The sequence below is a fragment of the Balaenoptera musculus genome, chromosome 20 (assembly GCF_009873245.2).
Source record: "Balaenoptera musculus isolate JJ_BM4_2016_0621 chromosome 20, mBalMus1.pri.v3, whole genome shotgun sequence".
NCBI lineage: Eukaryota > Metazoa > Chordata > Mammalia > Artiodactyla > Balaenopteridae > Balaenoptera > Balaenoptera musculus.
Window position 1 is genome coordinate 21786431 of NC_045804.1, and position 21113 is coordinate 21807543.

At 43.1% G+C, this 21113-nt stretch overlaps 1 protein-coding gene across 2 annotated transcripts in view; it reads left to right on the forward strand.

Annotated features, from left to right (window-relative positions):
- Positions 1-290: 290 nt before the first annotated feature.
- DHX8 (DEAH-box helicase 8) overlaps positions 291-21113 on the forward strand; it is a 28002-nt gene continuing 7179 nt past the window's right edge. Inside the window, exons 1-17 of one of the 2 annotated variants that reach the window (XM_036836261.1) lie at positions 291-647; positions 4866-4951; positions 5767-5839; positions 6257-6342; positions 7310-7419; positions 7807-8148; positions 8529-8673; positions 8767-8970; positions 9664-9751; positions 11523-11620; positions 12602-12749; positions 13786-13967; positions 15140-15334; positions 15641-15826; positions 15952-16162; positions 16722-16903; positions 19130-19270. In XM_036836261.1, coding sequence (XP_036692156.1) covers positions 500-647; positions 4866-4951; positions 5767-5839; positions 6257-6342; positions 7310-7419; positions 7807-8148; positions 8529-8673; positions 8767-8970; positions 9664-9751; positions 11523-11620; positions 12602-12749; positions 13786-13967; positions 15140-15334; positions 15641-15826; positions 15952-16162; positions 16722-16903; positions 19130-19270 — 2625 coding nt within the window. In that variant the 5' untranslated portion in view covers positions 291-499. The remainder of the gene's footprint in view (positions 648-4865; positions 4952-5766; positions 5840-6256; positions 6343-7309; positions 7420-7806; positions 8149-8528; positions 8674-8766; positions 8971-9663; positions 9752-11522; positions 11621-12601; positions 12750-13785; positions 13968-15139; positions 15335-15640; positions 15827-15951; positions 16163-16721; positions 16904-19129; positions 19271-21113) is intronic. The other variant, XM_036836262.1, reaches the window with a different exon arrangement.

Consider the following 21113-nt stretch of genomic DNA (forward strand, 5'->3'; position numbering starts at 1 on the left):
GGATCTGCTGTAAAGCGAATCTTGCCTTTTCCATACTTGAATTCGGGTACCTTTTTCAAGGCTTCTAAGGCGCGGTTCGGCGGGGTGGAGGGGAGTTCGATGGGGGGAGGTCGCGACCCCCTTTCCCCAGATCCCCTTGCGCAGGCCCCGGTCGCCCTCTGCCGACATAGGGCAGAAGCTCGTGGAGAATGAACGTTTCCGAGCCTGAGAGCGGGCCAAGAAGCTCGTTGGCCTGTAGAGGGCGCCTCCCTGTGTGCAGAGTAACCCACTCAGCCGTCCCTTCCTTAAGCACTTCCTGTCTGATCTCTATGGTCCATCCGATAACGCCAAGAGAAGCTCCTGGAGATATCAATTTACCGTAAACAAAAGAGAGGGGCGCGGACCCGGAAGAGGAAGCTGGAGCGGGGCGGGAGTAACTCGGAAGGCCGGCAGTGAGGGGGCCCGGCGGGTACAGTAGCTCCGAAGGCGGGCAGTGAGGGGCCCGGGGCAAATCGTAGCCATGGCGGTGGCCGTGGCCACGGCGGGAGCCGTACCCGGAACAGAGCTGGGCCCCGCGGAAGAACTAGCCAAACTCGAGTATCTGTCTTTAGTGTCGAAGGTTTGCACTGAGCTGGACAATCACTTGGGGATCAACGACAAGGATCTGGGTGAGTCCGCGGACGTCCCTGCGGCATCTGGGTTTGGGCTTGAGGGAAGCGGAGGAGAAAGGGGATTGATGGACCGAGTGTGTGGGTCCGTGTGAGTCTATCTGTTTGTCAGAGACTTGGCCCAGGCAACCTGCGGCAGTGGCCTCCTCTTGAGAGCCCTCCAGGCCGAGCTGTTAGAAACCATTTCCCAGAGCTGTCAGTGAAACCTGGAGCGGCCATCGCTTTGTTTTTTTTTTTCAGCCACAGGCAATTAAACAGCGTTAACAACAACAACGTAGAGCCACATGATGATGATGATGATGATGATATTCATGGCAGACACTTATTGGGTTCTCACTACATGCCAGATATGATGCTCAGTGTTTTACTTACGTTATCTTATTTGGTTTTCATACCACTCTGTGAGATAGTATCATCTGTTTATAGATTAAGGAAACAAGGCTCCGAGTAATTAAGTAACACCCCTCAAGATCACATATCAAATGTGAGTGAGCCAGGTCTGGAATCCAGGTCTTTTGTAGTGTGTGGCTTTAACTGTGCTCTTGACCATTCATGCTTATACTATCTCTCAAGCACCAGTGTCTAGTGTCTGTCAAACATTAGACGTCTTGGGACAAACTGTATACAGGGAGAACCTAAACTGAGAAAATGGAAAAGATTGCGGTCTTACAGCTAAGGCCACAGGCAGGCGGAGTCCTTATGAAGGCAGAGGGATGGATGGGGTCGAGAGCATGAGTGGAGGGATTTTTTGACAGGTACAGGGATGCTTCATCCATTTTAACAGGAAGGAGAACAGAATATGGTTGTAGATGCAGATGGATTTAGGGATTGGTGTAGGGAGATGAGGGAGAGAGTTCCAATGTGACTGTTGTGTTTTCTAAATGAAGATGAAGTCATCAATTGGAGGGATGGAAGGAAAGGGACACATGCATGCCAAAGAGGGGTCAGGGAAGTTAGATGTGTGATCTTGGGTAAGATGTAGTTTCTGTGAAGCTGTGTTTCTCATCTGTGAAATAGGTATGATACTGTGTTCTTCACAGGGTTAGTATATAGCACCTGTATATTTTAGTTCACTTTTCTCTTGCCTCCCATCAAGATGTGCCTATCCTGTGTCATTTTTCCTCAGTCTTCTCTTTTAGATAATAATGAGGTGATATTCTCGTCAGTTTGTTATCTCTCTGGGTAATATGTTCCTTCATTCAGCAAACCTTTGTTGAGCTAGGGGCTTAGGAGTACAGTAGAGAACAAGGTAGATTCCCTTGGTCAGTGAGCTTACATTGTTTCTCTCTCTCTCTTTTGAACTACCTGTTCTAATGCCTTAGCCCCTTTTAGAGGAAACAAAAAGTTATTGAGACCAAAACTGCCTCGCCCCCACCTTCGAGGGCCACTTGCAAGTCCAAGTTGTCAGGTGCTATAGATCTGAGCTTCCAGCGACCCCCTCCTTGGGTTTGATTAATTTACTAGAGTGGCTCACAGAACTCAGAGAAACATTTTACTAACTGGTTTATTATATTCATTTATTTATTTATGGCTGAGTTGGGTCTTTTGTTGCTGTGCGTGGACTTTCTCTAGTTGTGGCGAGCGGGGGCTACTCTTGGTTGTGGTGCACGGGCTTCTCACTGCGGTGGCTTCTGTTGTTGTAGAACATGGGCTCTAGGCGCATGGGCTTCAGTAATTGTAGCACATGGGCTCAATAGTTGTGGCGCACGGGCTTAGTTGCTCCGCAGCATGTGGGATCTTCCCGGGCCAGGGATCGAACCCGTGTCCCCTGCATTGGCAGGCGGATTCTTATCCACTGCGCCACTAGGGAAGTCCCTAACTGGTTTGTTATAAAAAGATATAACTCAGGAACAGCTAAATAGAAGGTATGTGGCAAGGAGAGAGGAGCTTCCATGCTCTCTGAGTGCCCCACTCTCCCCGAATCTCCATGTGTTCACCAACCTGGAAGCTGTCCAAACCCTGTCCTTTTGGGTGTTTATAGAGGCCTCACTGTATAGGCACAGTTGATTAAATCATTGGCCATTGATGACTGAACTCAATCTCCAGCCCCTCTCCCCTCCCCAGAGATCAGGTTGGGGCTGAAAGTTCCAGCCCTCTAATCTCCTGATTGGTTTCCCTGGCAACTAGCCCTCATCCTAGTTACCTAGGGGCTTTCCTAAGCTTATCTCAGGAACATAAGAAAAAAAAGATAACTTACTCTCTGCACTCAGGAAATTCCAAGGGTTTTAGGAGCTCCATGCCAGGGATGGCGACCAAATATGTATTTCTTTTTATAAATCACAGTATTACACTGTTAAACACAGAATTACAAAACCAGTAACATTAAAAATACTAATATTGGACAAGTGTGATAGACAATATTGTTTTGATGAAACTAAATTGCCAGAGTTGGTTTTAATAACAAAAAGGTATATATTTACTTCTTTTGTGTTTTATTTGTTGACTTGATTCTTTTGATTTTGACCTTGATGTATTATCATTTAAATCAGTCTCATTGTTTTTCCTGTTTTCAACAATGAGCTTGTTTTTAATTACTGATCCAGTTTTTGATACTTCAGTTAATTTAATGATGTCCTCATATAATTCTGAAAATTAAAAAAAAAATCCTCATTAATGACGGCTGCAGTATGAATATGCAGCTGACTGCTTTAGGATTGGCTCTTTTGAGCATTGTATGACTAGCACCATGTGACTTAGTTCTCCCTCCACATTTCTCTAAAGAATTTGGGCTCTGAAATCTGATTTCTGGATTCCAATCCTGTCTCCACCAATTATTATTGGGTAAGTCACTGTCTCGAACCCTCAGCCTCCTCATCTGTAAAACAGGGACAATAATGGTACCTACCTATGAGGGTTGTTGTGAGACCCATGGTGATAACCCATGTGAAACACTTAGCCTAGTGTCTGGCATGTAGAAGATGTTTGAAAAGTCTTAACCACTGACATTGTTGTTATTAACTTGTTACTTAAAAAAAGCTGATGGCATCTGGCTTTCACTTAATGTCATAAAAAAGGTAAAGGCAAATTTCAGCATGGAATTGGTATGGTGTTACCAGTTTATAAGTTAGCTATCCAGATCTTCCATGTTATTATTATTTTTTAAGGATTAAAATCCAAATGAAGGGAATTTGCTGGCGGTCCAGTGGTTAGGACTCCATGCTTTCACTGCGAAGGATGCGGGTTCAATCCCTGGTCGGGGAACTAAGATCCCATAAGCGGAGCGGCGCGGCAAAAAAAAAAAAAAAAATCCAAATGAAATCATTAAAATTTTCTTGTAGAACTTACAGTGTGAGGCTTATTATCTCAGCCTATCATAATGCACTTTTCTCCTGAAAGTCTCGTAATTAATAGTTCTAATATTAGAAATGTTAAAACTAGGCCGGTTTGTAGAGAAAAATTTGGGGGAGAGGGGCAAGTGAGCCTTTTTTTTTTTTTTTAAATTAATTAATTAATTAATTTATTTATTTTTGGCTGTGTTGGGTCTTCGTTTCTGTGCAAGGTCTTTCTCTAGTTGCGGCAAGCGGGGGCCACTCTTCATCGCGGTGCGTGGGCCTCTCACTATCGCGGCCTCTCTTGTTGGGAGCACAGGCTCCAAATGCACAGGCTCAGTAGTTGTGGCTCACGGGCCTAGCTGCTCCGCGGCATGTGAGATCTTCCCGGACCAGGGCTCGAACCCGTGTCCCCTGCATTGGCAGGCAGAGTCTCAACCACTGCGCCACCAGGGAAGCCCGGCAAGTGAGTCTTTCACCGACTCTGATGTTGTACCATCCAGCAGCTGCCTGGCCCTCATATATAGATCGGGTGTGTCCTTTCAGAAACTGTAGAAAGCATCCTATTTGTGCGTGTGTCCATGTGTGTGCGCATGTACACATGCACATGGGCTCATGCTCTTGGACGTAGTTGCCTCTAGAATCTATATGGTGGAGTACATACGTAGCAGTTTCATGAAGAGAGTACAGTGATCTGGGACAAGGGGGTCTTCCTGCCTTAAATACACTCAAGGGCCTGATGAGCCATTTCTTCTTTTTACTTATGAAAATTAACTAGAATATACATGGATAATCTTGGTAGTCTAAATTCTTTCTCTACCCTTACTGAATGGTGGTCGTCGGTTTTTATGACTGTTGGATAGTCCAACTGGTTTTATTTTTAACATACTTGAAACTGATTTCTTGCTCAAGTCTCCATTCTTGTTGTAATCCCTTTTCTCATTTGCAGCTGAATTTGTGATCAGTCTTGCTGAGAAAAATACCACCTTTGATACTTTTAAGGCTTCACTGGTCAAAAATGGTGCAGAATTCACGGTATGTGTATGTAGAGACCCCTGTTTTGTTTCAATGTCACTGTTGGATTTAAATTTTGGTAGTACATGCCAATCAAGTAAGCCATTAAGTGTGGTGTTTTCATGCCACTAAGCAGTGGTAATGTAACCAAATTACCTGTGACACCTTTCTAGGGAAATGGGGCAGGCTTTCCATTATTATTATTTTTTTTTAATTTTTTTTTGTTTTGTTTATTTATTTATGGCTTGTGTTGGGTCTTCGTTTCTGTGCGAGGGCTTTCTCCAGTTGCGGCAAGCGGGGGCCACTCCTCATCGCGGTGCGCGGACCTCTCACCGCCGCGGCCTCCCTTGTTGCGGAGCACAGGCTCCAGATGCGCAGGCTCAGCAATTGTGGCTCACGGGCCCAGCCGCTCTGCGGCATGCGGGATCCTCCCAGACCAGGGCTCGAACCCGTGTCCCCTGCATTGGCAGGCAGACTCTCAACCACTGCGCCACCAGGGAAGCCCACCATTATTAAGTCTGTATGGGTATTTACATTCTTGTCCTGTGAATCAGGAAGTGAAAAGCAAGAGTCTAGGTTTGAGAGGTAGTTCTAAACCATGGGAAATAAAATGGTTGACGGGAACTAAATTACTTCCCCCAAAGAGTCCTAAATATTAGCTTTCTCTAAGGCTATGTTACTAGGTTCGTGCCATATTAGGTTGACACTCTATGCTTCACTTGTCCCAGTTAGCTAAATTCAGGTGCATAACCACCCTTTTCTAAAGGACACCCCTTTTCTTAGTGTTTTTAAGCACTGATCCAGGAGCTGACAATTTTTGTTGTTTCTTTTCAAAGGATTCTCTTATTAGTAACTTGCTGCGTCTCATACAAACCATGCGGCCTCCAACGAAGCCTTCCACAAGCAAAGGTGAGCAGAGCTCCTAGCCAAGCTTCATCTCCAGAATAGTTTAGATTGTAAGCGTCCTATAAATTGCATTTATTTCCCTTGCTGCAGCTGCTGAGCAAGTAAATGTTCTAGTAAAATTTTCAAATGACTTAAGACAAAATTAAAATGAGAAGACATAACCAATCAAATGAATACTGAATCATACTCCCCACCGCCACGCCAGGATAGTTTGTTAAGGGTTTTGTAATCAGTGTTTTTTTTTTTTTTTTTTGAAAATTGAATTACGTTTATAGTAATGTATGTGAGTAATATGTAGGAAAATGTTCTGGTTTTAGTTTGATGCAAATCTAATGTTGAAGTTCTTTTGTTAACCACTAAGAGTATTAAATATATCTTTTTTTTTTTTTTTAACCCCTTCATGTGCTTTAATGAAACAAGATCCAGTTGTTAAACCCAAAACTGAAAAAGAAAAGCTGAAGGAACTCTTTCCAGTCCTATGCCAACCAGACAACCCTTCTGTTCGGGTACTGTTACCATGAGAGGATGAGGATGTCTACTATAACTGCATTTTCCCCCCTCTCACCCCTTTTCTTTGTCTTATTAGTTATTAATTTTAAGTTTGTCTACACTGTAACATATTTTTCAAAGTGAAAGTGTTTGGTCACTCCCTGAGCACATACTGCTGTATAGAGTAGTGTTAAAGGGTTCAGAGAACCATATTTTAGGGAAATGAGATTGGGAATTATGGAAAGCAGTGATTAGGGATATGGAATAAGTATGAAACAACTTAAGGTTCTGGAACAGATGCCTGATGTGCGAAGTTAGATTTTTTTCCCTCTATTACGTATTAGAAGATCCTATTTTTAAAGTGTTTTGATTTTTAAATTTCATTTTAGCAAGTATTTGTTGAGTACCTACTGTGTGCCAGGCACTGTTATAACTACTAGGGTACAGCGGTGAACAAAATAGACTAAAGTGTCTGCTCTCTTGGAGATTACATCCTAGTACTAGGGTGGGGACAGGAAATAAACACGTAAACTCCTCTAATGGGGAGGAGACAGGCAATACACAAGTAAGTAAGTATACGATATAGCTGATAGCTAATAGAACTATGGAAAAAAAAATAAAACAGGTGAAAGAGGGAAGAGAGTGTAGTGGGAGAGTTCCTTTTTAAAAATTTTGACATCTATTTTCTGTTTATAATCATCACTTTCATGCTTTCACGGGAGGGGTGATATCTAATTGCCTTTCATAGGCTTATATTAAGGACAAGGGGGATTTGCCAAGTGTAGAAATGATTTCCAGGAGCCTTTGCTCATTCCTTCTTCCTGTATCTCAAATTGTGTTGGAAATCTCTGTCCTCTCTGCTTCTTCACATAAGTGGTCAGAAATGTAGGGGGTGTTAGATTTGTAGATGTACCTGAAGTACAGATTCTTGAGTGACTTTTCTTGTCCCCTCTTCTCCTAACTTGACTGCCTCTGCCCCTGTAGACCATGCTGGATGAGGATGATGTGAAAGTCGCTGTGGATGTCCTGAAAGAACTGGAGGCCTTGATGCCCAGCGCAGCAGGCCAGGAGAAGCACAGAGACGCTGAGCACCGGTTTGTCCCTAGCGTCCTGTCCTTTGGAGGTTTAGGATATGGTGATAGTTGAATTGTGGGCCAGCCAAGCAAAATTTTGGGCAAGTTTACAGAATCTAGACTGGCCACGTACCATACTGTTGCATCTATTTTCATTGCTCCCTGTCGAGAATGTTTATGCAGCAAATGCTGAGATGTTCAGAAGATAGAAATCCAGGTTGAAAGAGGCTAAATATGTTTGTGGCCTCCTTTATTGGCTTGCAGGGATGTCATAGTTATTGCAACTCTGGTTCAGTTCAGCATTTAGTGGGTACCTGCCATGTACATGGCACTGTGCTGGGTGCTTGGGAAGGCAAAGATGGAATTGGGCTGGTTTCTTTTTCAAACAGGTATGTGTTGATTTGTTAGGGACAAGACAAAGAAGAAGAAGCGGAGCCGAGAGCGAGACCGCGAGCGAGACCGAGACCGCAATAGAGACCACAAGCGGAGACACCGGTCCCGCTCTCGATCACGTTCCCGGACCCGGGAGAGGAATAAGGGAAAGTCTAGATATCGGTCCAGGAGCAGAAGTCAGAGTCCCCCCAGAGACCGGAAAGACCGAGACAAGTATGGGGAGAGGAATCTGGACAGATGGCGGGATAAGCATGTGGACCGCCCTCCCCCAGAAGAGCCCGCCATCGGGGACGTTTACAACGGCAAAGTTACCAGCATCATGCAGTTTGGATGCTTTGTGCAGCTGGAGGGACTAAGGTAATGGCTGGTACTCTTCTTTCACACCACTGAAGGACAGAATTTCTTTTATCACTGGGGATTTTCACATTCTAAAAAATTACTGTATCAGGTTGTTAGAAGTTGACTTTTTATTTGGAATGTCATAGAGCCATTTATTCCTTCTTCTGCCTTCGGGAGATCTGCCCTTTTGCTGGTTGAGACAGATGAGAATTTGTTGCCCCCGGCCCCCAGCTTTTTCTCTGGGAGGGTGGTAATCCTATTTTATTGTTTGGCCACCTTCTTGGAACTTTCCTCTTGAGTTTAAGACCATTTCCCTTTGTTCATTTCCAACAAGGGTGGAAATCGGTTGGGGAAAAAGTATTTTAGGCATGTTCCAGACGTGTGTGACTCTCCCTCAGGAAACGGTGGGAAGGCCTGGTGCACATCTCTGAGCTCCGCCGGGAAGGCCGTGTGGCCAATGTGGCTGATGTGGTGAGCAAAGGCCAGAGGGTCAAGGTCAAAGTGCTGTCCTTCACTGGGACCAAGACCAGCTTGAGCATGAAGGTAGGTGAGATATCCAGCCTGTTGCCACAACGGATGGCCAGGGAAACATAAGAGGACAGCAGGTAGGCTATGTCCCTTGTTTTTGTGCCTTAGGATGTGGATCAAGAGACTGGAGAAGATCTAAACCCAAATCGACGACGAAATCTTGTTGGGGAGACCAACGAGGAGACCTCTATGAGGAATCCGGATAGACCCACCCACCTCTCCCTCGTCAGTGCCCCTGAAGTAGAGGACGACTCGCTGGAGCGCAAGCGCCTTACCCGCATTTCTGACCCGGAGAAGTGGGAGATCAAGCAGGTTGGGGCCGTTTGCTCTTATGGCCACGTAGTCATTCAGCAGGTAGCATGGTGTGAGGAGTGTGGGCGCTGGCGCATGATGGCTTGGCTGACTTCAGGCCGCTTACTAGCTTGTGATCCTGAGCCAGGTTACACTACCTCTTTGTGCCTCCATGCCCCCATCTGTAAAGCAGGGCCAGTGGTGACATTGTGGGGGTTAAATGAGTTGGTAGAAGTGAAGCTCTTAGGTTAGTGCCTGCCTGTGTTATGTGTTATGTAAATGTTCATTCTTGTTCTCATCATTAGTCAGTAAACATAAAAACGCTGTTGGCCAGGCCACTGTGCAGATGCTAGGGCTATGAGGACCTATCATGGTTCCAACCCTTGAGGATCTCTTCTCCAGGGGAGGAGATAGATTGAAACAAATAACTGGGAAGGCTTACATATTACATAATAAGGAATGTGCAAAATGCTATGGAGTCAAGGGAAGGAGCAGATAACACATCCTGGGGATGAGACCCTTGAGCTGTGCTTTTGGGCACCACATTGTCGTGCCCCCCTAGGGATGGGATATACGGTGTTCAAGGCCCTGCAATCCTGGGTCAGCAGAGGAAAAAACCTTGGTTTCCTACATGAAATCTCTGTATTAACTCTCTTACAAAAGAAGAGTTTTGATCTAGCAGGTGACAAATGCTTCCTTTTATCCTTTGGCTAGATGATTGCTGCCAACGTCCTTTCCAAAGAAGAGTTTCCAGACTTTGATGAAGAGACTGGCATTCTCCCTAAAGTGGATGATGAAGAAGGTAACCAGCCACTTAGATGGAGCAGGATAATGGATCGGGGGGACAGTTGGCAAGTTGAGCCGTGGATGGGGTTTATTTGTAGTTTAACCCAGTGGTTAAACTCATTTGTTCCGTGGGTCTCACCACTCATCTCTCAAAGGAAAAGGGTCTCCTTATGATGGAAGCAAAAAACTTCATTTTTCTGATAAATGTGTATATATTGTTACACTTGTTGCTTATTCAGTTTTTAGGATATAAAAAGTCATAATTGTATTTTGGGGAGTGAATTTGATCTCACATTTTAGTAATTGTTCTGTAAACCCTGGATCCGCCTAGATTACCTCTGAGTTGCCCTGGAACAATTTTTGACTTAGCCCATTGGCAATTTTTTAAAATTGTGAAATAAATTCCTTAATAAAGTGTATATAGTTTATATAACAATAACAAATGAACATCTGTGTACCTACCACCCAGTTAAGTAGAACTTTACCTACCAGCACCTTTGAAACCCATACATGCCACTCTCTGATTAGATCTTCCTCCTTCCTCCTTTGGGTAACCACCATTCTAAATTTTGTGTTAATTATTTCCTATTTTCCTTTAGCGTTTTACTATCTACTATATATCTATCCCTAAACATTGTATTGTTCAGTTTGTCTGTTTTTGAACTTTTTTTTTTTTTTTTGAGTCACCATCATTCTTTCCATATTTATCTATGTTGATTTTTTGTTTTAAATTTATTTATTTATTTTTGGCTGTGTTGGGTCTTTGTTGCTGCGCACGGGCTTTCTCTAGTTGTGGCGAGTGGGGGCTACTCTTCGTTGCGGTGAGTGGGCTTCTCATTGCAGTGGCTTCTCTTGTTGTGGAGCACGGGCTCTAGGCGCGTGGGCTTCAGTAGTTGTGGCGCACGGGCTCAGTAGTTGTGGCTCGCGGGTTCTAGAACGCAGGCTCAGTAGTTGTGGCGCACGGGCTTAGTTGCTCCGTGACATGTGGGATCTTCCTGGACCAGGGCTTGAACCTGTGTCCCCTGCATTGGCTGGCAGATTCTTAACCACTGTACCACCAGGGAAGTCCCTTTATGTTGATTTTTATAGTTATTTTTTGCTCGTTTTCATTGCTGTAGAGTTTTTCTGTATATAAATTTACCGTTATTTACTCATTTTACTTTTGATGGGCATATAGGCTGTCTTCTCGGTTTTTTTGTTTACCTTTATGAATAGTTCTATTATGAAATTCCTGTATTTGTCTCTTGATTCACATATGCAAGACCATCTCTTTTTCCTAAACATGTAGGAGGAGAATTTCTGGGTGGTAGGAAATGTGTGTATTCAACTTTACCAGGCAGTCCACATTGTTTTCTAAAGTTTTTGTACCAATTTACACTTCTACCATAAGTGTAAGTGAGTTTCTGTTGCTCCACATCCTTGTCAACTTTTGGTATTGTCCATTTGTCCAACTAAATTTTTTTGCCCTAATCTATTGTGGGTTAGGAGTTATTCCATAAGAAGTTGGATGGCAAATGCCTTAGTGCCATTTAGAGTGTCAGACAGCGTTTTTCCACAGGCTTAACTTCTTTTGAAAAAAGCTCTGATCAGTTCTTGGGCTGGGGCACAAATGCCCTAGAAATGGCTGGCGGAGGGGGAAACAGTCACCTGCATTAGAGTTTTGACCTTGGGAGCTATCTTTGATAAAGATTGCTGATGCCTGTGGAAATGTATTGTTTTGGTGAAAACGGTCAGTCATTTCTCTCTCTTTTTTTTTTTGGCTAATTCTTCTTTTGGTGGACTTTTAGATGAGGACCTTGAGATTGAACTGGTTGAGGAAGAGCCTCCATTCCTGAGAGGGCACACCAAGCAAAGCATGGACATGAGCCCTATCAAAATTGTTAAGGTGAGAAACACTGAGACTCTAACCTGGACGTGTCAAGTGAACTTCTTTTCCTAAAACAGCAATTCAGTTTTTCAGAGCAGGTTACTAGATCTGAGTAAGCAGAACTCAGGCCACGGGAGGTAGTAGTGACTGTTGGTCGGGGTCCAGAATATTTTTGTTTTAGAGGAAGGTTGACTTGGCTTTGTTGTTTTTGCCTTTTAAATTCTTACACTCTCATTTTAGTGTGTTTTGGGAGGAAGCAGAGATAAATATGAGTGCTGGATCTACCATCACTGCCTTTGCCTAGGCTTTAGGGCTTGAGCCATTACCTTGCAGATTCAAGGGCAATTTTGAAGGGTTCACTTGAGCAATTGGGCCCCCCAGTAGAAAGCTATAGCACTGGGTGTTGTGGAGGGCAGTGTGAGGAGAAGAATTCACTGAATAATTATGATAAAATTTTAGGTTTGGAAAAGGGTATCTTAAAGATCTCCCAGCCCAGCTGATGCTTGTAATCCGCCCATATATCCTTCTGCAGTGTTCCTCCCACGTGGTCTTCTCATGTCTGCTTGACAGTGTTGGTGACAGGGAATTCACCAGCCCTTGAGGAGACCCATTCCATCCCCAGATGGATCTGATCAATAGTTCTTCTTTAGGTAGACCTGAATATGTTTTATTGAGGCATCTCATTGGTCTCAATTTTAGTTCTCAGGACCATTCAGAAGAATTCTTATCCGTTTCTTACATGTCCATTCTCTTGGGGTTCCCATCTTCAAGCCCAAAATCCCTAATTTCTTCAGTGATTTATCATTGTCCTTGTTCATTTTCTCTGAATATAGTACAGTTTATCCATTTCTTTCATGCAGTCTGGTATGTTAATATGAACTTTCTTCTGGGTGGGCCTCTTTTTAGATTTGAGTGGCTTAACATCTGTATTTTGTTTCCGGGATATGTAATGCATGCTGAGATCCCATTCTGATGTTGCTTTGTCCTCTGTTGCACTAGAACCCGGATGGTTCCCTCTCCCAAGCAGCAATGATGCAGAGTGCCCTCGCCAAAGAAAGGCGGGAACTCAAGCAGGCCCAGCGGGAAGCAGAGATGGATTCTATTCCCATGGGACTCAACAAACATTGGGTTGATCCTCTGCCTGATGGTAGGACTCTGGGAGGGGACTGTGGACTTTTCAAAAAAAAAAAATCTGAACTTTCACATACACAGGGAGAAGGCACTGCCAGTACATAACTAAAGATTTAGCCTTGGCTTTGGTGATTTGGTTTTTCCCTTCAGTTAGAGCATGTTTTTGGTTTGTTTTGTTTTTTAAATGTTTTCGTAACCGTGGTCAAATCATTAGACTGGCTGTTTTCTTCTGAATAACTTAAAAATTTTTATTCCAAAGATAATACAGCTTTGAAACTTCTCTTTTCATATAAATCTTTGTGGAGTAAATATTAACTGACTGCTGGATACAGTCATAACAAATACTTACTGTTTGTGTTAGGTACCTGGGTATACAACTGTGAAGAAAGCAGACATGATCCCTGCTCTATGAGGCTCACATTTTAGTGGGGAAAATGGATATTAACCAAATACTACCAAATTACTGACCAAATCACGATGAGTGCTACATAGATAAGAAGTACAGGTAGTATAGTTGGCTATGGTGGGTCACTTCCCTGGGAAGGTGGAGACCCGAAGGATAAATAGGACTTAGTCTGTCAAAGGGGCTGGCATGGGGATTGGGGAATATGTTCCAGGCTGAGGAATAGCCTGTGCTGAGGCTGTGATGTGGGAAAGAAGACCTGTGTAGCTGGACTAGAGAGAATGATGGGCAGAGAGGTGGGGGGTGAGTTGTGGCTGCCAGGAATTTGGAGATGGCATTAGGAGTTAGGGCTCAATCCTAAAGTTCACGGGGAAATGCTGCAAAGTTCTACGCAGGGAAGTGGCAAGATCAGAGTTGCATTTCCAAAGGATTATTGAGGGTGCCCTACGAAATGGATTGGATGGGGCAAGAGTAGACACGTGGTGAATTACGAGGCTTTTATCATAGTTCAGAGGAGAGAGATGGTGGCTTCAAGACAGAGATAGCAGAGAGGAGGGATGTACTGGAGAAATGTGATCTGTTGAGTGTGGGGGGAGGGGGCAGTGAGGTAGCATGAGGATGATACTACGTCGCCTGTTTTCCTTTGCAGCGGAAGGCAGGCAGATTGCTGCCAACATGAGGGGTATTGGGATGATGCCCAATGACATTCCCGAGTGGAAGAAGCATGCCTTTGGGGGCAACAAAGCTTCTTATGGAAAAAAGACCCAGATGTCAATCATTGAACAGAGAGAGAGCCTGCCCATTTACAAACTGAAGGAGCAGCTGGTCCAGGTGAGAAGCCCTTTATGATGTGTTGGTGGGGAAGTCAGGGTGTTTTCTAAAAAGAGGATGACATGTTTTAATTGAAATTAGCACATTTGAAGTGGCTTTTCAGAACGGGATAGGGAAAAAAACAACACTTCCAAGTACTTAAAAAATATGTATATATTAGTCTACACATTTTTTTTTTCCTATGAGGAAATAAAATCTGTTTGAACTAGGGATCCCTAGAGCAAGTGGACAGAGTATTGTGTTGCACAGACAGATAGCTCTGGACAATAGAATAATGGGGATGCTTGACATTGAGGCAAATCTTTGCTTCAGATACTTATTTCCATTTTCTGGAGATCTGATTTAAGACCACTAAACCTTCCCGAGGCAACTGAGTTTACTAGTTTCCAGGGAATCCTTTCAATGACATCTTATACATATACAACCAAGTACAAATATATATATAAACACAGATATCATATGTTTTATATGAGCTGTGTTTCTAAATGACAGCATATTATATGTACTGCTCTGTATTTTGCTTTTTCCCCTTAGTGATATAGCTCAGCATTGTTCCCTTTTTTTTAGGTGCTTTGTTATGTGGATGTGCTCTGGCTTATTTAACTAGTGCTGTGTTAATAGACATATAGGTTGATGGGTGTCCTTTGCTGTTAATAAACAGTGTAGAAATCATGTGACTTTAAGGGGTAAAGTGACTTTATAGATTTGGGAATGGCAGTAGAAAGGAACATTGTATTTAACTTTTTAATTTACTACTGAATTATTTAACCATGTTCATGTAATACTTAAAAAAATACATGTACGTATATAAAATATTAGGTCTATCTGGATAGTTATGCTTTTAGCATCATCTTTGTGTTTTTATGAATTTAAGGAAACCAATAAATTAAAAAAAATTTGAGTCAGTTAAAAAGAGAATACTCATAAAGTTTAAAGTTTTTAATTTGTTATACATGTGATTAAAATAAGAAAGAGCATTGCTCATAGAAAATCACCGTTAGCATTTGTTTCTATGCATAATTAAAAATAATTTAAACTCTGATTGTCATCTCACATATGTATACTACTGTTTCCCCTTTTTCTCCTTTAGTGTTAGAGCATGATCAATTGTTTTACTCCAGAGTAATGTGTGGCAGCTTTTAATGACCGTGTTTATATTTGGTTGTTTTCAGGCTGTCCATGACAATCAGATCCTGATTGTCATCGGAGAGACAGGATCTGGGAAGACAACGCAGATCACCCAGTACCTGGCAGAGGCGGGCTACACTTCCAGGGGCAAGATTGGATGTACCCAGCCCAGAAGAGTTGCGGCCATGTCAGTGGCCAAAAGAGTATCAGAGGAGTTTGGTTGTTGCTTAGGCCAAGAGGTAAGTGGTTGGCGAAGCTATTCTGAAAATACCTGAAGAAAGTGTAAAGGCCCAGATCTCTATCTGTAAAATGGGAGTAATACGACCTTTTTTCAGGTTTCTCCTGAGAGCGAGGGTTCTCATGGTTATCACTGATCTGTTCAGGATCAAATCCAAGGCAGATTTTACTTTGAGGAAATCATTGTACATCTTGGTCAAATTCTGTCTGTTAAGATTATGGGTAATAGCCTGGGCTAAAATCTTGCCTGGAGATTGCAAAAAGGAGAGGTTTGTGTCTTAAGGTTTTGAGCTTCTGTTCTGCTTTAGGTGGGCTACACCATTCGATTTGAGGACTGCACCAGCCCCGAAACAGTTATCAAGTACATGACGGACGGGATGTTGCTCCGAGAGTGCCTGATTGACCCCGACCTCACTCAGTACGCAATCATCATGCTGGACGAGGCGCATGAGAGAACAATTCACACTGATGTGCTCTTTGGATTGTTGAAAAAGGTAACTAGGTGCTCTTTGGTGACCCTTATTCTACCTGTTGGGAACTGAATTCTGGGAATTGGATTTGAGTACCTGTGCCTTTTTGGGCAGTCCTTTTTAGTAAGCTACATTGCATTTCCCTTTAGACGGTTCAGAAACGGCAGGACATGAAGCTGATTGTCACCTCAGCCACCTTGGATGCGGTGAAGTTTTCTCAGTACTTCTATGAAGCTCCCATCTTCACCATCCCAGGTCGAACATACCCAGTAGAAATATTGTATACAAAGGAACCTGAAACTGATTATCTGGATGCCAGCTTGATCACTGTCATGCAGATCCATTTAACAGAACCACCAGGTAGGGGGAAAGAGCATTTTTTCCTCTTAGACCAAGTCCTAATGTGGGTATTTTTGCTCATCTTTTAAAAAATGCCTTTTAGGGACTTCCCTGGCAGTCCAGTGGTTAGGACTCCACGCTTCCACTGCCGGGGGCCCGGGTTCAGTCCTTGGTCGGGGAGCTCAGATCCTGGAAGCCTCGTGATACGGCCAAAACAAACAAACAAACAAACAAAAAAACCAAAAAAACCATCTGTAGTTTAGACCTTTAAAAAAATGCCTGTTAAATATTGGTCTGTCTGTAAGTCTCAGGCTTGCATGTTTGAAATGGTGGTGATGAAAATATAAATAATGGTGTGCAGGGTTTAAATGCATCTATTTAAATATAGACACATATTTTAAAAAATTAAAAAAACCGAAAACAACAAACAAATGAATAAACATGGATAGATGAAAACCTCTTCATTTGTTAGAGGTCAGAATATGAGTGTGTTTTCCATCGTTTGGAGTTCGGTGAATGTCACTGTGGCCTTTGTATAGGACACACACAGAGAAAGTCAATGCTTCTGTTCTCCTCTTAGGTGATATCCTGGTCTTCCTGACTGGTCAGGAAGAGATTGATACTGCTTGTGAGATCCTGTATGAAAGAATGAAATCCCTGGGACCCGATGTTCCAGAGTTGATTATCCTTCCAGTGTACTCTGCTCTTCCCAGTGAGATGCAGACCCGAATCTTTGACCCAGCTCCACCTGGCAGCAGAAAGGTAACACAGGCTCTTGTGCTCTGAAACCATGTGCTGTATGCAGCTGGCCCTAACGGGGATTGCTTAAGGTGTATGTGAGTCTTGTTTATTATGTTTTAGAAAGTGGTCCAACCAGTTTGCTAAGGAATGAGGGTCTTGTATGTGATCCTGCACTTCTTCCTCTCTTTTCCTTCATTCGACAGATTTTTTTTTGAGCATCTACCAGGCTTTGGGATAGACACCAGGGCTGCAGTCTGGGGACAGGCTTCTATCTGCTGTGGGACATCCACCGGTAGACAGGCCTTTAACATGTAGTGTGAACGTGCTGCTGGTGTGCTGGATGCCCAGAGGGGGAGCACCCAACCCCGTGTTCTTACAGGAAGTGAGGATCTAAGCTAGTCCTGAAGAACACGTGGATGTTCATCTAGACGAGAAGGGCAGGAGAACATGCATTCTGAGTAGACAGAACAGGCTGTGATCGCCGAGGGGTGAGAGAGTGTGGCCATTTCAGGGAACTGTGTAGTTCCAGCAGCTGGAATTGACTGTGAGTGTGTGTATTGAGACAGTGGGAAAGGGGACAGATGGATTTTAAAATAATAGTTTTACTGAGATATAATTTACATACCATACAATTGTCCCTTTAAAGCATACAATTCAGTACACTTTAGTATAGTCACAGAATTATTTTAGTATATTCACAGAATTGTGCAGCCATTAATTACCATTATTAATCATTAATCACCATTTATCACTACTGTTAAGTTTTAGAACAATTTCATCACCCCTCAAAGAAACCCTGCACCCTTTAGCAATCGTCCCCCATTCACCCCTCTGCTCAGCCCCTGGGAACCACTAATCCACTTTCTGTCTCTGGATTCACCTATTCTGGACATTTCATATAAATGGAATCATATAATATGTGGTCCTTGCGGACTAGCTTCTTTTACTTAGCGTGTCTTCAAGGCTCATCCATGTTGTAGCATGTATAAACACTTCATTTCTTTTTATTGCTGAATAATATTCTGTTGTAGAATGGAGTGTACCACATTTTGCTTATTCATTCATCAGTTGATGGACATTTGGATTGTTTCCACATTTTAGCTATTATGAATAATGCTGGTATGAACATTTGTTTACAAGTTTTTGTGTGGACATGTGTTTTCACCTAGGAATGGAAGACAGATGGATTTTCTTTTTTAATTGAAATATAGTTGATGTACATTATGTTAGTTTCAGGGGCACTACAAAGTGATTTGACATTTGCATGTATTATGAAATGACCACCACAATGAATCTAGTAACCATCTGGAAGACAGAAGGATTTAATAACATTAAAGAGGTAGAATGGTCAAGACATAGTGGATGCCTGGAGGTTTAGGGAAGGGCAGAGGGGAGGAGTCAGGAATGACTACCAGTTTCTGGCTTGGGCAGCTGGATGGAAGATGGTGCTGAGGAGGGAAACGAGGAGGAGCAGGTTTGGTGGGAAGACGGTGATTCCTTCTCTGTTCTGTTCCTGGTGATGGCACTTCCCTCCGGGAGGGCTTCTGCAGCTCTCTGGCAGGTAGAAGCGTTTCAGGGCCGGTAAGATGCTGGCATGGGGTGAGATGTTCTGGTGCCTCCTAACAATGACTTTTCTGAGCATTTGTGTTTTATTATCTGAACCTCTGGGTGGAAGAACAGTGGCAGTGCCAAGCTGAGACCAATAATCTTCTAGATCACGTATACTGCTGCATACACACAAACTGTGAAATTCCTCTGCCGCCTTATAGTTCATTTTATGATCAGAAAAAAAATCTCCCTCTTGTTCCACATACACAAACAGCCCATTTTGTAGTCCAGATGTCCCCGTGGGGGAAGAAAAATCTCATTTTGCACTGGCACATGTGATGCCAGGAAGTCTCTGCTTTCCCAGGGTGCTAGAAAATTAAAATTGTAATAATCAACATTGGATCTAGAAAATGAGATATGTAGCCATTTGCACCAAATGAAATTGGCTTTGGTTGGCCACTGCTTTTTCCTACTCCACTTCTCTCAGGTACCACTCCCTCCCCAACCTAACCCTTAAGATGAAGGCACCTCCCCTTCTGCCCATTTGAGGCCAAACTGAGATTAAGTGCTCTCTAATCATCTAGAGAGAGGGAGAGCTGGACAATCCCTTTGGGAAGGTGTCTGAGTTCAGAAGTCTCCTTTCACACCTCTGGGCTGAGCCTGGGCGGCTCAATCCAGCTGTGTCCTTCTTGCCTGCAGGTCGTGATTGCCACCAACATTGCGGAGACATCACTGACTATTGACGGCATTTACTATGTGGTGGACCCTGGATTCGTGAAGCAGAAAGTTTACAATTCTAAGACAGGGATCGACCAGCTCGTGGTAACTCCTATTTCTCAGGTATGGCAGCTTCTACCGGCAGCTTTTCTGAAAATCCTGGTTAGGGCTTTTCTGAAATTTTTTATGGTTTTGTATTTTGAATTTTATTGTTTTAAGATGCTGGCTGCTTTCTTGAGATAAGGGAGATTTTGTGTTGTTTGTTTTTAATCTCTAGAATTGTGTGTCAGCATTAAAAAGCACCATAAAACTGGAACTTAAAAAAAAAAAGAAATTGAATCCTAGCACCCTAGATGATCTAATATAAGTGGTAAGAACATATTTTTTAAAGTATTGCACTTAGCCACAGATATCTGAGATAGTAATAATTCATGAGATGATAATGTGTTTCTTTGGTAATTATAGAATAATTTCCTACCTAAATTATATTTTAAAATGAATAGCCTGATCATCCCTTTTGAAGGCAGTTTGGCCACAATGTATCTGAAATGTAAAAGTTCATTTCTTTAACCTAACAGTTCTGCTTCTAGAAGTATATCTGAAAGTTACAAATGACTGAACACATATCCAAAGGTAATGGAAAAGGATGTTCACTGAAGCATTGTTTATATTGGAGGGAACCTGGAAAAATTCTAAATGAGCTCCAAAAGGGAAGTAGTTTAATAAAATATGGTAAATTCATGCCATAGAATGTTATGTGACATTAACATGGTGGTGTGTATCTATATTTAATGGCATAAGCATATAATTCTGATATATCGTTTGAAAAAAGTGAGCTACAAAATAGCATGAGTAGTGTAATCCAATTTTTGTTTAAAAATAGGTGGTGTGTGCTTGTGCACAGTGTATGTAAACGTGCCTGCGACTGAAAGCATGTAGGCGAAATGTTAGCCAGGGTTATTTCTTGGAGGTGCTGCTGGTCACTGTGCTGATGGGTAAAGCACATACATTTTCTTCCCTGTGCTCTTATATAATGTCTTTTTTAAAAATTTTATTTATTTATTTATGGCTGTGTTGCGTCCTCGCCTCTGTGCGAGGGCTCTCCCCAGTTGCAGCAAGCGGGGGCCACTCTTCATCGCGGTGCGTGGGCCTCTCACCGTCGCGGCCTCTCGTTGCGGAGCACAGACTCCAGATGCGCAGGCCCAGCAATCGTGGCTCACAGGCCCAGTCGCTCCGCGGCATGTGGGATCCTCCCAGAGCAGGGCCCGAACCCGTATCCCCTGCACTGGCAGGCAGACTCCCAACCACTGCGCCACCAGGGAAGCCCTTTTTTTTTTTTTAATAGGGGTATAGTTGTTTTACAATGTTGTGTTAGTTTCTACTGTACAGCAAAGTGAAGAAGAGTTCCCTGTGCTATACAGCAGGTTCTTATTAGTTATCTATTTTATATATATTATATATATTGTCTTAATATGCTATAAGAGGTATGTATTACTTTCATAATTTAAAATACCGTAAGGCTGTTTTCATTTTGAAACTTTAGTAATAATAGCTAAGACTTGCAGGGTACTTCCTAAGTGCCAGGCACTGTCCCAGCTACTTTCACATACATGAACTCATTATATTCTCAGTTGATCCTTTGTTGTAGATGTTATTATTATCCTCATTTCACAAATGAGACTGACAACCAGGGGGGTTAAGTGACTTGCCTGTTACGCAGCTGGTGGAGCCAGGATTTAAACCTGGGCAGTCTGGCCCCAGCTTGTGTACTCTGTACAGTTCTCCTGGGGGTGATACGTGCAACTCGCAGTGATGGAGAAATTATTTATTATCTGCTCTCCCTGATTTGGAGAGACACCTGTAGGATGCTGTGGATTCTGCCACCGTGTGTGATTGCTGCCTGCCTTTGAGTGGGTAGTGACCTTTCATATTCCATCCTTTGGTTTGGAGCTGGCATAGGAATTTC